At 43.0% G+C, this 11,633-nt stretch overlaps 2 protein-coding genes across 3 annotated transcripts; both read left to right on the top strand.

Annotated features, from left to right (window-relative positions):
* The first annotated feature begins 1,954 nt into the window (after nt 1-1,954).
* Nucleotides 1,955-5,582, top strand: LOC104914347. Of its 2 annotated transcripts, none has more exons than XM_019622991.2 (2): nt 1,955-2,047; nt 3,318-5,582. In XM_019622991.2, the coding sequence occupies exon 2, from the start codon at nt 3,336-3,338 to the stop codon at nt 4,635-4,637; it is 1,302 nt and encodes a 433-aa protein (XP_019478536.1). In that variant the 5' UTR covers nt 1,955-2,047; nt 3,318-3,335; the 3' UTR covers nt 4,638-5,582. The 2 variants fall into 2 exon arrangements, with proteins under 2 accessions (XP_019478536.1, XP_010721938.1); XM_010723636.3 differs by having other exon boundaries at nt 2,002-2,107.
* A 2,752-nt stretch (nt 5,583-8,334) lies between these two features.
* LOC109371004 lies at nt 8,335-10,748 on the top strand. Its single transcript, XM_019622984.1, has 2 exons — nt 8,335-8,399; nt 9,114-10,748. Exon 2 carries the CDS (start codon nt 9,191-9,193, stop codon nt 10,262-10,264), a length of 1,074 nt encoding a protein of 357 aa, XP_019478529.1. The 5' UTR covers nt 8,335-8,399; nt 9,114-9,190; the 3' UTR covers nt 10,265-10,748.
* Nucleotides 10,749-11,633: the final 885 nt, after the last annotated feature.

The following is an 11,633-nucleotide window of genomic DNA, read 5'->3' as shown; positions in this document are numbered from 1 at the left end:
AAACATATGTATGTTCCCATATCCAGAATTCAGTAAGGAAGTAAAATACTGTCACAAAACTGGCAGCTATGTATCTTTGTCTACTTACACACGTGCTTTTAAGACAATGACCGTTTAGATGTTACTAAATATGTAATCATACTTGGTACATACACACTTGGGTATTTTTCAGTTAAACAGGACACATATCCTCTTGATACCTCTATTCACAAGTAACGTTTATTTGCCCTCGTTTCCAAGTGAAACATGACTTAAGTGCTTCAGTTACTCGCCCTAGCTTTGCCATAAGCTAACACTTTAGATGAGGTGTTGTTTTTGAGTACAAAGTATTACCTAGCTTTTGTTATTTATATCCATCCTCTGGCAGCTATACAGTATTCCTTTCCAGGTACATCTAACTCAAATCTGCTCTCCTTGGTGGCAATGCTATCAGCTTGTACATGAGAATGGGATGCCCTCACCAAAAGACAGGATCTTCCAATCCTGTAACTTCAGAGCTTCCTCCTGCTGTTTTAAACACCATATTTACATCGCTGCTCAATTTCAACTGAAGCTCTCCTATTAAAAAAGCACTGTGTAAAAGTGTTTTGTATCTATTTTGTATTTACTCAGATATGCAAACTACATATCAAACATGCAGCCTCCAGCACAGCTTTGAATGCCAAGTGGGGCAAGATGTAAGCTATCCCTATCAGGCATATTCTGTGATCAGTGATGCATGTACTTGCAGGACTGATGTTACCCCTCTAAAGTCAACCACAGATGGTAAAGGAGAACAGCTATAAAACAGGCAACTCTGATCTTCTTAAGCTTAGTAGCTTGTTCATCCAGTTTTGACTCAATCTTTTTTTCAGATTAGGCTTGATAAAGCAGGTTTCATTAATGTACTGAGCTATGGGCCCAAACACCTTCTGATGTCCTTACAGGTGGTAAAAGTAATGGGAAAATTAGTGAAAGCAGACTAAGGACTCCCTTAGAGGCAGTGAGAACTAAAATAATAAGAAACGGTCAAAATCTCGTAAGGAAAACCTTGTTTTTTTTTTCTCCAATTTGTTTAACACATTCCAGTCTTCTTATTGAAGATGGAGGATGAAAAACGTAAATAAAAAGCCTTCTTTATATCCATTATTTTAGCTGCAATTTTGTGTTAAGGGAGATCTGTCAACACACTGACTTCACTTCTATTCTCAATGCACTTCTTAGCAGTGGCAGTCCATGCCCCATGCTGACTGTGACCTGGGTAACTCCTGGTCCTCCAGCAATGACATCAGCCTGAGGAAATCCACAACAGTTTGAGTGAGTCGGAGTGCTCTGAGAAACAAGAGGGGAGAAGAAAGAATCAACTCTGTACTTTCCAGCCTCTGCCCGTTTAGTCTTGAGGAAATATTTACATCCAGAAGCAACGCTTTATTCTTCCTTCATCACTGTTGGGCCTTGAGTATGATGAAGACTCCCTCTGCTCCTGTATATTTCTGTTGTCCAAGAGTTGGCCTTTCCATTTCACACAGGCAACATCATTGTTCTGGTGTATCTGAGCCTACTAATGATGCAAGTGAGATCAGCCTCAAGGATGCCCAGCCCCACTTCCACCACAGCAAAGCAAATGAACATCTGAACTCACCCTCTCTGAAGATGGCAGGTGAAGCTGACGAAAAGCCAAACCCTAACCCTAACCCAAACTGCCCGACACAATCTGATCCTTGAAAAATGCTCTCAAATATGCCTCTGCCTGCCTTGCTTTACAGCAGCATGTTGTTACAGTGTATTGCTAGTGATCACTCATTTGCTATAAAGAGAAACTGCATTTTAGTTTTACTTTACCCTCTGATAAAAAAAAACAAAACAGCACAAACCACAAAATTGCCAATAAAGTACCTTCAGCTGTAAAATACAGCAGGCAACCACAACAGCTGTTCCCAGAAGGGAATGAGAGTGGAAGGGAACTAAATATTCAGGGAATTGCTGCCCGTGGAGTTGGGGGAATTGGTTTTGTGTGGCCCCTTAGTGCTATTTAAGCTGAGTTTGAGGCCCAAAGGACAATTAGGAGGTTTGTGTTGTGTTCTGTTGGCTTTTTTTGTTTTGTTTTGGTTTTACCTGTTAGAGGCTGGTAAGTTCTCAATTTCATCCAAGCTTTGGAATTTTTCTTCAACTCTCTATTTTAAAGGAATTAGTTATGATATCTGCTGTTGGAAGAAATGTATTGGGGAAATAAGCAAATGTGAAGAGGCTGAGATGGCTTTTAGATAACTGCAGGTCCTTATATGGTTGTATGCTGGTAGCTTTTAGTTTGCTTTTAGATGCTGAAAGTGCTATTGAAACCTGCAGCTCCTTCTAATGCAACAGTTTACCTTCCAGTGGAGTACTTAGAGGTTGCACTTAGCTATTGAAAAAGCGATCTGTATTTTCTTTTTCTTTCATTTTAAATGAGCACAAATAGAGAGAGTTGAAGGACACCATATGACTAGTGGAAATGTTTAAGAAAAGCATTGTGATCCTGTAAGAGCCAATAGATAAGCTTTAGCTTCAGAAACCTCTTAGTACTTGAGTGTGCTTTGTTGAGCTTAATATCTTGCAGTTCCTTATTTTTCAAATGTTTTTTGTAAACATGATCCTGTGTTTCTGGTAGGAAGGTTGGATGCCTGCTAAAATATGGTGCTCTGAAATAATGGGCCTTAGTGCAAGATATAGCTGAGGAATTATAGTGTGGCTGCAGCCTTAGCCCACAGTCTGATACTATCTTTGTAGCAATAAAACAAGCCCAAATGGCTTCAATCAGAACAAGAGACTTCTGTCTATGGAGACCAACTGTGCATAGTTGAAGTCACTCATCCTTACCACAGGCCATGACTTGTTGTTTTCCCTTTATAGGATCTCCAGCTGAAAGTGTGAATTCAGTTTCCCTTTAGGGCTGAAGGAGTTGCTGCTGCAAACTCCATCTGAACTGTATTACTCCATGGGGTTAGCACCAGATATTACTTGGTGTTGACTGCCACCTTACAACTAATAAATGTGGGTGATGTGAATCCCTGATTAAGAGTAGAGGCAAGATGCACCAGAACTGTGTTAGCACTGCAGATCTGTTACCCTCAATAAACGTAATAACACTGTCCCTTCTATCAAAACTATACTTGCTCAGGGTGTGCTACGGAGATGACCTTCTGTGTAGGAACACTGTGCAGCTTTGGTCTGTCCTGTCATGCAGGACCTCATAGTCTTCACAGCGTGTCCACAGACCACTCTAGCAGCTAAGCCAAGGAGCCTTTGGTGTAGCAAATGCTGTTGTGAAACAGTTAAAATAAACAGGTTTTTTTTTGCAGGTTCTGTTGAGCGACAGCATGGGGAGCAATTTCAGCATGCAGACCTGCTGTGGGACCTGTGGGAGTTACAAGAAGCAGGAGGAAGTGAATGAAGAGACTAGTGAGACCAAGCCAATTCTGCACACCTCAGGGGACACACCAATGCATACTGATACACAGCCTTCCCCACCAGTCCTGGAAGCCTCTGAACAAGTTTCTGAAGAAGCTCAGTCATTCTGCTGGGACCAACAGCTGTCAACTGATATTACAGAGGAGAGCATGGAGACCAGTTGTCCTGAAGATCCCATGGGAATGACTGAGGAATGGAAGACAGCCTGGAGCTCTGTGGATTTCTTGGTGGCATCCTCAGGCAGGGAGACCAAAGAAGAAGCTGAAGTTCTGGATCAGCGAGAAAGAGAGGAAGCATGTAATACAGAAGAGAAAATAAAACCTGCTCCTTATGATGAGGACCATCTGGCTATGCACACAGCTCAGGATCTGAAGCTTGTTGCAGATATAGGACAGCCTGCTGAACAGGCTGGGGCTGGCAGTGAGGTTGGCCCACATGCTGGAATAGCTCCCCAAGAAATAAATATTCTCGAGCTCATGGAAAGCGCATGGAAAACTGCAGCTGCTCAAGACTTTGAGATCAAGCCTCCCATGGAGACTGGTGAGAGTTTTACAGGATGGAACTTGCCTGCTGTGCAGAAGATGGCAAAAGAGGCTGAGACCAACCTTCCTGCTGGGCACACAGAGCAGGCAGGCAGGGCTGGCCTTGCTGAAGGAAGAACTCAACTCACTGAGAGTGTCCAGATTGCATCTCCTGCAGAGGCTGCTTCTCTAATGAATGTGCAGGCTGCAGAGGAGTCTGAGAATATAGTGGATCCTTCAGAAGCTGTAGTGAATGCTGCGGCAGAGATGCGCTCTGCTTCTGCAGTGCATCAAGAAACCCTATATCCAGAAGGGTCAGCCAACCAGCTGCTTGACTTCTTACAGCAAGAGACTCTGTCTGGTGTGCCAGCAGCACAAGGGGTGCAGAGCCAAAGCTGTGCAGAATCTGCTGAAATGAGTGAGGTTTTAAGTGATGAAGAGCAGGAAGTCCTCAGTGATACAGAGGAAAGTGAGGAGAGCAGGGAATGCGATCTAGAAACTCCAGCAGATGAGGCAGAGCCACAGGAGAGGGTTGTGCAACAAATGCTGCAGCTTCCAGAAGAACTGGCTTGTGCCCAGGTGCCCGCAGGGGAAGCAGCTGAGGTTCTCAGTGTGGTTCCCTTCCTGTTTGAAGTGCCTGAGAGCGAAGGAGACGTACAGGTTGAAAATGCTGAAGCTTGTGATATGTGAGGATCAATGGATTGATGTTCAGTGCCTTTAGGAATTTTGGCCAAAAAGGAATGAACTATCTCAGCCTTTTGAACCCAGTGTTTGTTTTTTTGTTTTTTTTGTTTTTCCAAGTGTGTCCTGGACTTCAAAAAATGACTTTGCTAAAGAGATGTGTGAGGTGTGTTTCTAGATATTCTCCTGGATTATAGGTTGGTTGTACTTTTAGAAGCTGATTTTCAGGAGATCTTGCTTTACTGGGAGAGGAGTGATTCACTTCTTCAGTGGTTTCACTGAAGGAATGTTGAGCACTGCATCCCCCAGTGTGGTATAATGACATGAGGTTACAGTTCAAAGTCTTAAGAGTCTGGGAACAGAACAGACAAAAGCTCCTCTAACCTAGCACAGTAAAATGCCTTCTGTGGCTCACTGCCACCTCTAAATTGAATGTTTCAACTACCTCCTTTTATACTTACACATTTGGTGACTGTTATTTTGTAAGCACTGAACAAATTTTCATATGAAGTCAATGAAATAATACTCTGGTTTGTTCATTGCATTTCTTGTAATAGTTGAAGTGCTCATACAACCTGTACTTTGTGCAGAACTTAAATGTAGTCTTACTCAGAATGCATAAGTCAGTGTATTGCAGTTGAAATCTACTGACTTTTAATGTTCATAACTTCATAATACCAATAAAATATTTTAAGATCATGGCAAAAACATGCTGAATGTGTTTTAATTGTTGAGCCCTTCTTGGTTTAAAAAAAAGTGGCAAACTATGCTGAACTCTTCTACCCACTTTTCAGGGGATAAATGGTGACAATCTTCTCAGAAAGTCCCTTTAAAAACCTGATGACCATCTGAACTAATGTGCCCAGATGTATATGTGGGAGGGGGCTTTGAAGGCATGTTGGAACTCTTCTAATGTGCCTGAGGATCAGGACTTTAAATAATGCTGAGAAAAAGTTGAAAGAAAATATATCACATTGACTCCTCTTATTTCTACTTGCATGTAGCTGAGGGGCTGAGAGCTGAATATGCTAAATGAGTTGACATGTGATGGATGCTACTCCATACTTTGAAGAAAGTACTTTAGGGATAGGATAAGCTTTCTTCAACACCTGGACTCCCCTCCTTCCAACCACACTTCAGCTGAGTGTGGTTGGCACCCTGTAAGTCAGACTTTCCAAACACATCCTTCCTTACTTAAGATTCTACGTGCTGCACAGAGAGAGGAACCTGTAGTGTTTTTCTATTACTTAAAAGGCTGATAAACCACAGTTCTTGCTTAGGTAGGCAATCGTTGTAGCAATGATGAACAAGAGGTTTCTCAGACCTAAAAGCAAGGAACCATTAAAAAAAAAAAAAAAAAGAGACTCTTCTGCAAAGCCTGCTGCAAGCTCAACTTTTCAAATTCTCCAACTTGTTTGTCTTACTTGATTTGTTCTGCCAAAAGTCATGCAGTCCTTACTGCTAAAGCTTGTTTCTAAGGGATGCTCAGCAGGGAACTGGGTGAGATAACTGCTACTTCTTCCCCCCCTAAATATGCCCCAGTAACATAAAACTTCACTTCAGGCAGGAGAGAGGCTTGAGTAGGTAATCCCAAGAGAAATTAAAACTCTATCACGTTCACGCCTGCCTATGGGCTGATAAGTTAATTCTGTTAAGCAGGGGGGATAATAATTTACTGCCTATACGAGAAGTTTCCTCACTGTTTGAGGGTTTAAGCGTGTGGTTTCTTAGCCTGGGAACAAGGGGAAGCAGGAATTGTCCAAACTTTGGGAACTGCTGGGAAAAGCTAAGCGTTGGAATCCAAATGGTGCTGCAGAGCTCACTCTCTGAACGCCCTTCTCGCTCTCTGAACAGAAAATCCTTCAAACAGAGCTTGTCATTCTGTTGTAATGTCAGCATGAATGATGAATGAGAGATGCCCCTGGGCAGATCATCCAGTATATCTAAATGCCACAGTTAATGTGCAGAGAGGCCCTGCCATGTGCATAGCAAGGAAGAGACAGTTCTAGTAAGAAGGAACAGCTTGAACTCAAAAAACCCAACACAAAGATCAGTGTTCTGCACTGACAGCAGCACGCTCCTTACAAGTGATGGTGCCATCTGCATGGCTTTGTAACCATTCCATGGCATTCAGTCATTCAACCCAACCCTGAGCTGACACCTGAGCCAAGCTCTTCTTAAGGTCTATGGCTATTTGTGTTTGTCAGAGGATCACGTCTGTGTTTTTGTAGAACTGCCCTTTTAAATGCATCAAAGTAGCAGAGATCAGAAAAGGCTTTTGGGAGAAAAGTGAAATCTAGCCAAGAGAGACCTGATTGCTCTGACCATAAGGGTTTCGTTCCTCCCCCATGGGTTGTGCTGCCATCTTCCGTAGTGTCTCACATGTAAGAAATGTTCAGGATTGTTCCAAAGTCAGGCTGGGATGTCTCATTTCAAAATGATACGATGGTAAGGAAAAATACTTTCCTTCTCAGAAAGATATCCACCACTTGTTGAAATGGTGACAACTGAGCATTTTTCCCTGGTATGAAATACAGAAATGAGTATCCACAACACTTGTAGCCAGGAAAAATTCTTTTTCTCACATATAGTCAAAACATTAGCTGAAAAGTTCCACGTTTAAACAGCAAGACATGGATGCTGTACCTCATGGTCTCAATGGGCAGCATGCACGCAGTAACCTCACCCAAAGCTCCTGCTGCATTTCTGTATCAGTGGAATCACAATAACTACACTAAGTGTAGGATGCTGAACCAGATTTGCCATCAAAAGAAATAGGTTCATTTAAATATATATAAAAATAGCCTGGAATCCAGCTACTCTGACCCTCCTGTTCCTGTTCAGATCCATTGCTGTTGGCAGTGCATATTTAGGATCTGCCTTTACGCCCATGTCTCTGGGTTTAGTTTGCATTTACTGGATATTTGCTTTTGTTTTTTGCCTATGTGATCTATTTAACTTTACAACTCCCAGTAAGTAAACACAACCAGAGTGATACTGTAATGTTAATGCCAACAGAGGGTGATCAGCTATGGCTGGAAACATTAAAACAATCTGTAGCCACTGTAAAATAGCTCATTGCCTGTCTCAGTCAGTTGAAGACGGCACAAAAGCAGTAAGGGGGATAATTTTTCACTCCTAACTGCCCAGTATAAAATAATATAAAGACTGCAGGTTCACTTACATCATTTTTTTTTCACACAGAGGGTGGTGATGAACTGGAACAGGTTGCCCAAGGAGGTTGTGGATGCCCCATCCCTGGAGGCATTCAAGGCTGGATGTGGCTCTGAGCAGCCTGGGCTGCTGGTTGCTGACCTGCACACAGCAGGGGGTTGGAACTGGATGAGCATTGTGGTCCTTTGCAACCCAGGCCATCCTATGATTCTATGATTTGTAAGTTAAAGCACTGACTGCATTCCATACACCTGTTCTTCTGCTTCTGCAGACTTAAAGTTATAAACTGAGGTCAGTTTTCATTGTCCACGACTGTTTTAATCTTTAGTCTTAATTGGCAATGACCATTACAAAATAATAATAACCAAACGAATCTTGTATCAGCCATGCTTAGGATGTGCAGCCATATGCTGTTTACAATGGCCATGAAATGACTGGGGAAAATAGTAAGGAAGAAGAAGGGGGGGGGAACTTCAGAACCTGCAGGAACTAAAACTGAGAGCCAAATGGGGGAGAAATTGAGTGTGACCACCTCCTCCTATTTAAGAGAAGGCTGGTGCCTTCCTCTCCCAGGTGCTCAGCAGGAGGATTGCATTGGTAAGGGAGTGAGTATGGAATGAGTGCTATGAGCTCCACGTTTATTTATTTTTTAATATGGATTCTTTCCTCTCTTTCATAGCCAGAGTCTCTTTGAGTGCAAGTAGATTTTTGGTCTTGCCTTGCATAAGGGAAGGGATTGCGATTCAGTTCTCAAGGTTTACTTTGTGCTGGGAGGCGTTGCTTTCTTTCTGGGTTTGTTTTGTGCCTCTTGGAGGTGACTAATCTCTCAATATTAGGGAATAAGTCATGCTATATCCTTGTTTTTTTTTGTTTTTTTTTTTTTTTCCCCACCCTCTTCTTCCTGTCTGCCTTGCTTCTGCCACTACTAGTAGTTGCCCTTACTAGTAGTCTAGGCACTTTGGATGTGCTCCAATTTAACTACCTGCAGCTTTACTACACAAGTTTGCAATATAATAGAACCCTACTGGCACTACAACAATCTGCTGAAAGATAACTAACAGCAGTGCCTGCATGGCCACTTGGCTTCTAGAAGCTTAGGAGGAACTATTTTTTAGAGTGATCTGGTTTGATTGATAGGTAGCTTGTTTTCTTTCTCCCTAGGCTGTTATTTCTTTAAAAATCATTTCTGTACAGCAGCTTCACCTGTATTTATCTTCTGTAACTTCTGATAACGTTAGCTGGAGGATGTTATGTGAGAACATGACAACTAATGCCCACAAATGGATCTGAGCAAATATCCATGTCTTCCAGGTGTGGAGCTGCTGCTCTAAGAGAGTTTCCTGCTCATCTGCTGTCTGTGTGCATCCTACAGCTCCAGGAGGCAGGCAATGGGTGGTCTTCTTGGCAAGAACAGGAGGCTCTGCGTGTTCCCTAAGAAAGTCACTTTTTGCAAGACCAAGGGAAAAAGGGCATCCAGGACTGCAGGTACATCCTGTGATGCTTCAACATGGACTGGGGAGAACCATTTTTATTCAGCACGCATAGGAAGGACCCCCAGAGCCCCCGAACCTTCTCTTGCAGAGTCAGATTCCTTAAACAGCCCTGAAGGTGAATCTGCTGCCCAAGCTAAAAAGGACACAGGAGCTGCATCTCTGCACATACAACATACTGAGGCCCCACTTTGTGCCTCTTCTAGAGATGCACACAATAGTGAGGAGCCACAAGACCCTGAAACCAAACCCAGCACAGAGGGGATGAAGAACCAGGAACTTGCTGAACAGCCAAAACAAGAAGCCCAATCTGCCAGAGGCAATCTACAAGAAAGGGGTGAAGCTCAAGCTGATGAGCATCCTACTAGTGGCTGGATACCCCATGAGCAACTCAGCTGCAGGGATGATAAAGTGAGGCCTCTTACAGAGACAACTGTGAAGGTTGAAGTCCACGTGTGTGCTGAAGCCCAAGATGAGGTTTGGCCTGCTGGAATGGAGTCCAGGCTGTCAATTCCTGCAGAAGAAGATGCAACAGTTCTGTGTGATTCAGAGGAAACTTGTGAGGGAAAGGATCATCAGGAAGTGCCTGTAGAGAAGGCAGCTGAGTCCCCAGCTGTTCTGTGTACAATGCAGGAGACAGAGCTGCTTCTGAAGACCATGGAGACAAGAGAAGACACCACAAGTATGCAGAGATCTGCAGAAAAACAAGCAGGAGAAGAGAAAGCACACTTTGCTGCTAAAGCCTCACCCGATCCCCACTTGGAACATGATGAAGAGGTTCCTCTTCGTGAGTATATGAAAGAAAATGCTTTTGGATTGGAGCAAGCTGAAGAACAGATTGAGGTTGGTGATGATGGACAAACATCAAATGAGATACCATGCTGCCTGGTAGAAACTCAGGCTGCTCTGCAGGATAAGGAAGAGATCAAAGCTAGCAATGAGGGAAAACAGCCTGCTGATGAGGAGTACTGAATGAGCACGTGGAGCCTGGTGCAGCAACCACTGAGCAGGCTGAGGGTTTGTCTGCAGCAAAGCGAAGAATCCTGCTGCCTTGATCTTGCAAGGAGCCAGGATGGACAAGTAACCAGTGGGAGTTTGTATCCTAAAGGGCACAGTGGGCAGGTCGTTTATGAAGCCTGCTTTAAAAAGTGGGACTAAACAGCAAGTTGGTGCACAGCTCTCCATAGGTGGCACCAACCTCCTTCTTTCCCTAGCAGGGGGGTGGTGAAGGGACACAAGTATATTTATGTATATTACTTTTTTTTTTTCACATGCATGTATACCTGAGCTAGGGTTATGGAGTTTGTAATTCTACCCCTCTGTGTAAAGGCATATTAATTATACTTGTCTGTGCACCTCACTCTGACCGTCACTGTTTGAAGTATGTTTGAATGCTGTGTGGTCTGCAGTGCAACTGGAACCAATAAATGGGCATGTTTTAATGCTTGTTGATACAGACTGTTGTTTTCTTCATGTCCAGCTGCTCCGTGGTTTGTGTTAGTTGAGTGCAGGTGAAAGATTCAGGAGAAGAGCTCAGTGAAAGTGGCTGCTTCCAAAGTGAGTAAGAGAGATTTCTGATGGTCACTTTGCTGCAATAAATGTCAGGTTCCACATGCGTGATGCTGACCTCTAATAATGGAGTTCTCAAATGTAGGGAGTCTTCTTGTAAAACCTGATTAGCTGGGCAGCTGTTATTGAACTTCAAAAGCAATGCAGTGCTGAAAAGAACTGGAAAAATAATACAGCCTAGATCTCTTCCTTTAATTTCAACCAAAAAATAACAGGACTGCACCAAATCATTCTGCTATAGCTTATGGGGAATTATAAGTGTACTTAGACAGAAAGCTGGAGAGACAGAATGTATAGGAGAGTGAGATTAATCTTCCCTAAGGAAACCATTTCCAGCTATTGTGTTCTTGTGTGCTTCCCATAATAGCTGTATTCATAGAGGGGGAGAAAAATAGTTAAAGGCAAGTCAGGATATGAGGATTTTGAAAGGCATGCATCTATTTAAAGGATGATTTGGTTTTACTGCCTTGATGTGCTTAATCACATCAAGAATACAGTGTATCTTTATGTATTTCTTTTAAATCAAGGGACTAGGCTGGTAAGTCATAAGTCTATGGATTTAAGCCAACTCTCCTTAAAATATTTTCCCTTATGACCAAAGCAGAATGGAGACAATGTTCATGGAAATATCAGTTTACTCTCACTTAACACAGAGCATGTTCCCTCCCCTGGCTGCTGTATAAAATCCTGAAGGTACCTACATCAGGTCATTATGCTGACAAGCTGCCATGGGTTGGTTGTATCTAACAAACTGCTGCTTAGGTTAGTCTGA

This window comes from Meleagris gallopavo, chromosome 26 (assembly GCF_000146605.3).
Source record: "Meleagris gallopavo isolate NT-WF06-2002-E0010 breed Aviagen turkey brand Nicholas breeding stock chromosome 26, Turkey_5.1, whole genome shotgun sequence".
Lineage (NCBI taxonomy): Eukaryota > Metazoa > Chordata > Aves > Galliformes > Phasianidae > Meleagris > Meleagris gallopavo.
Note: the sequence above shows the minus strand (reverse complement) of the source record. Positions and strands in the feature narration are given on the sequence as shown.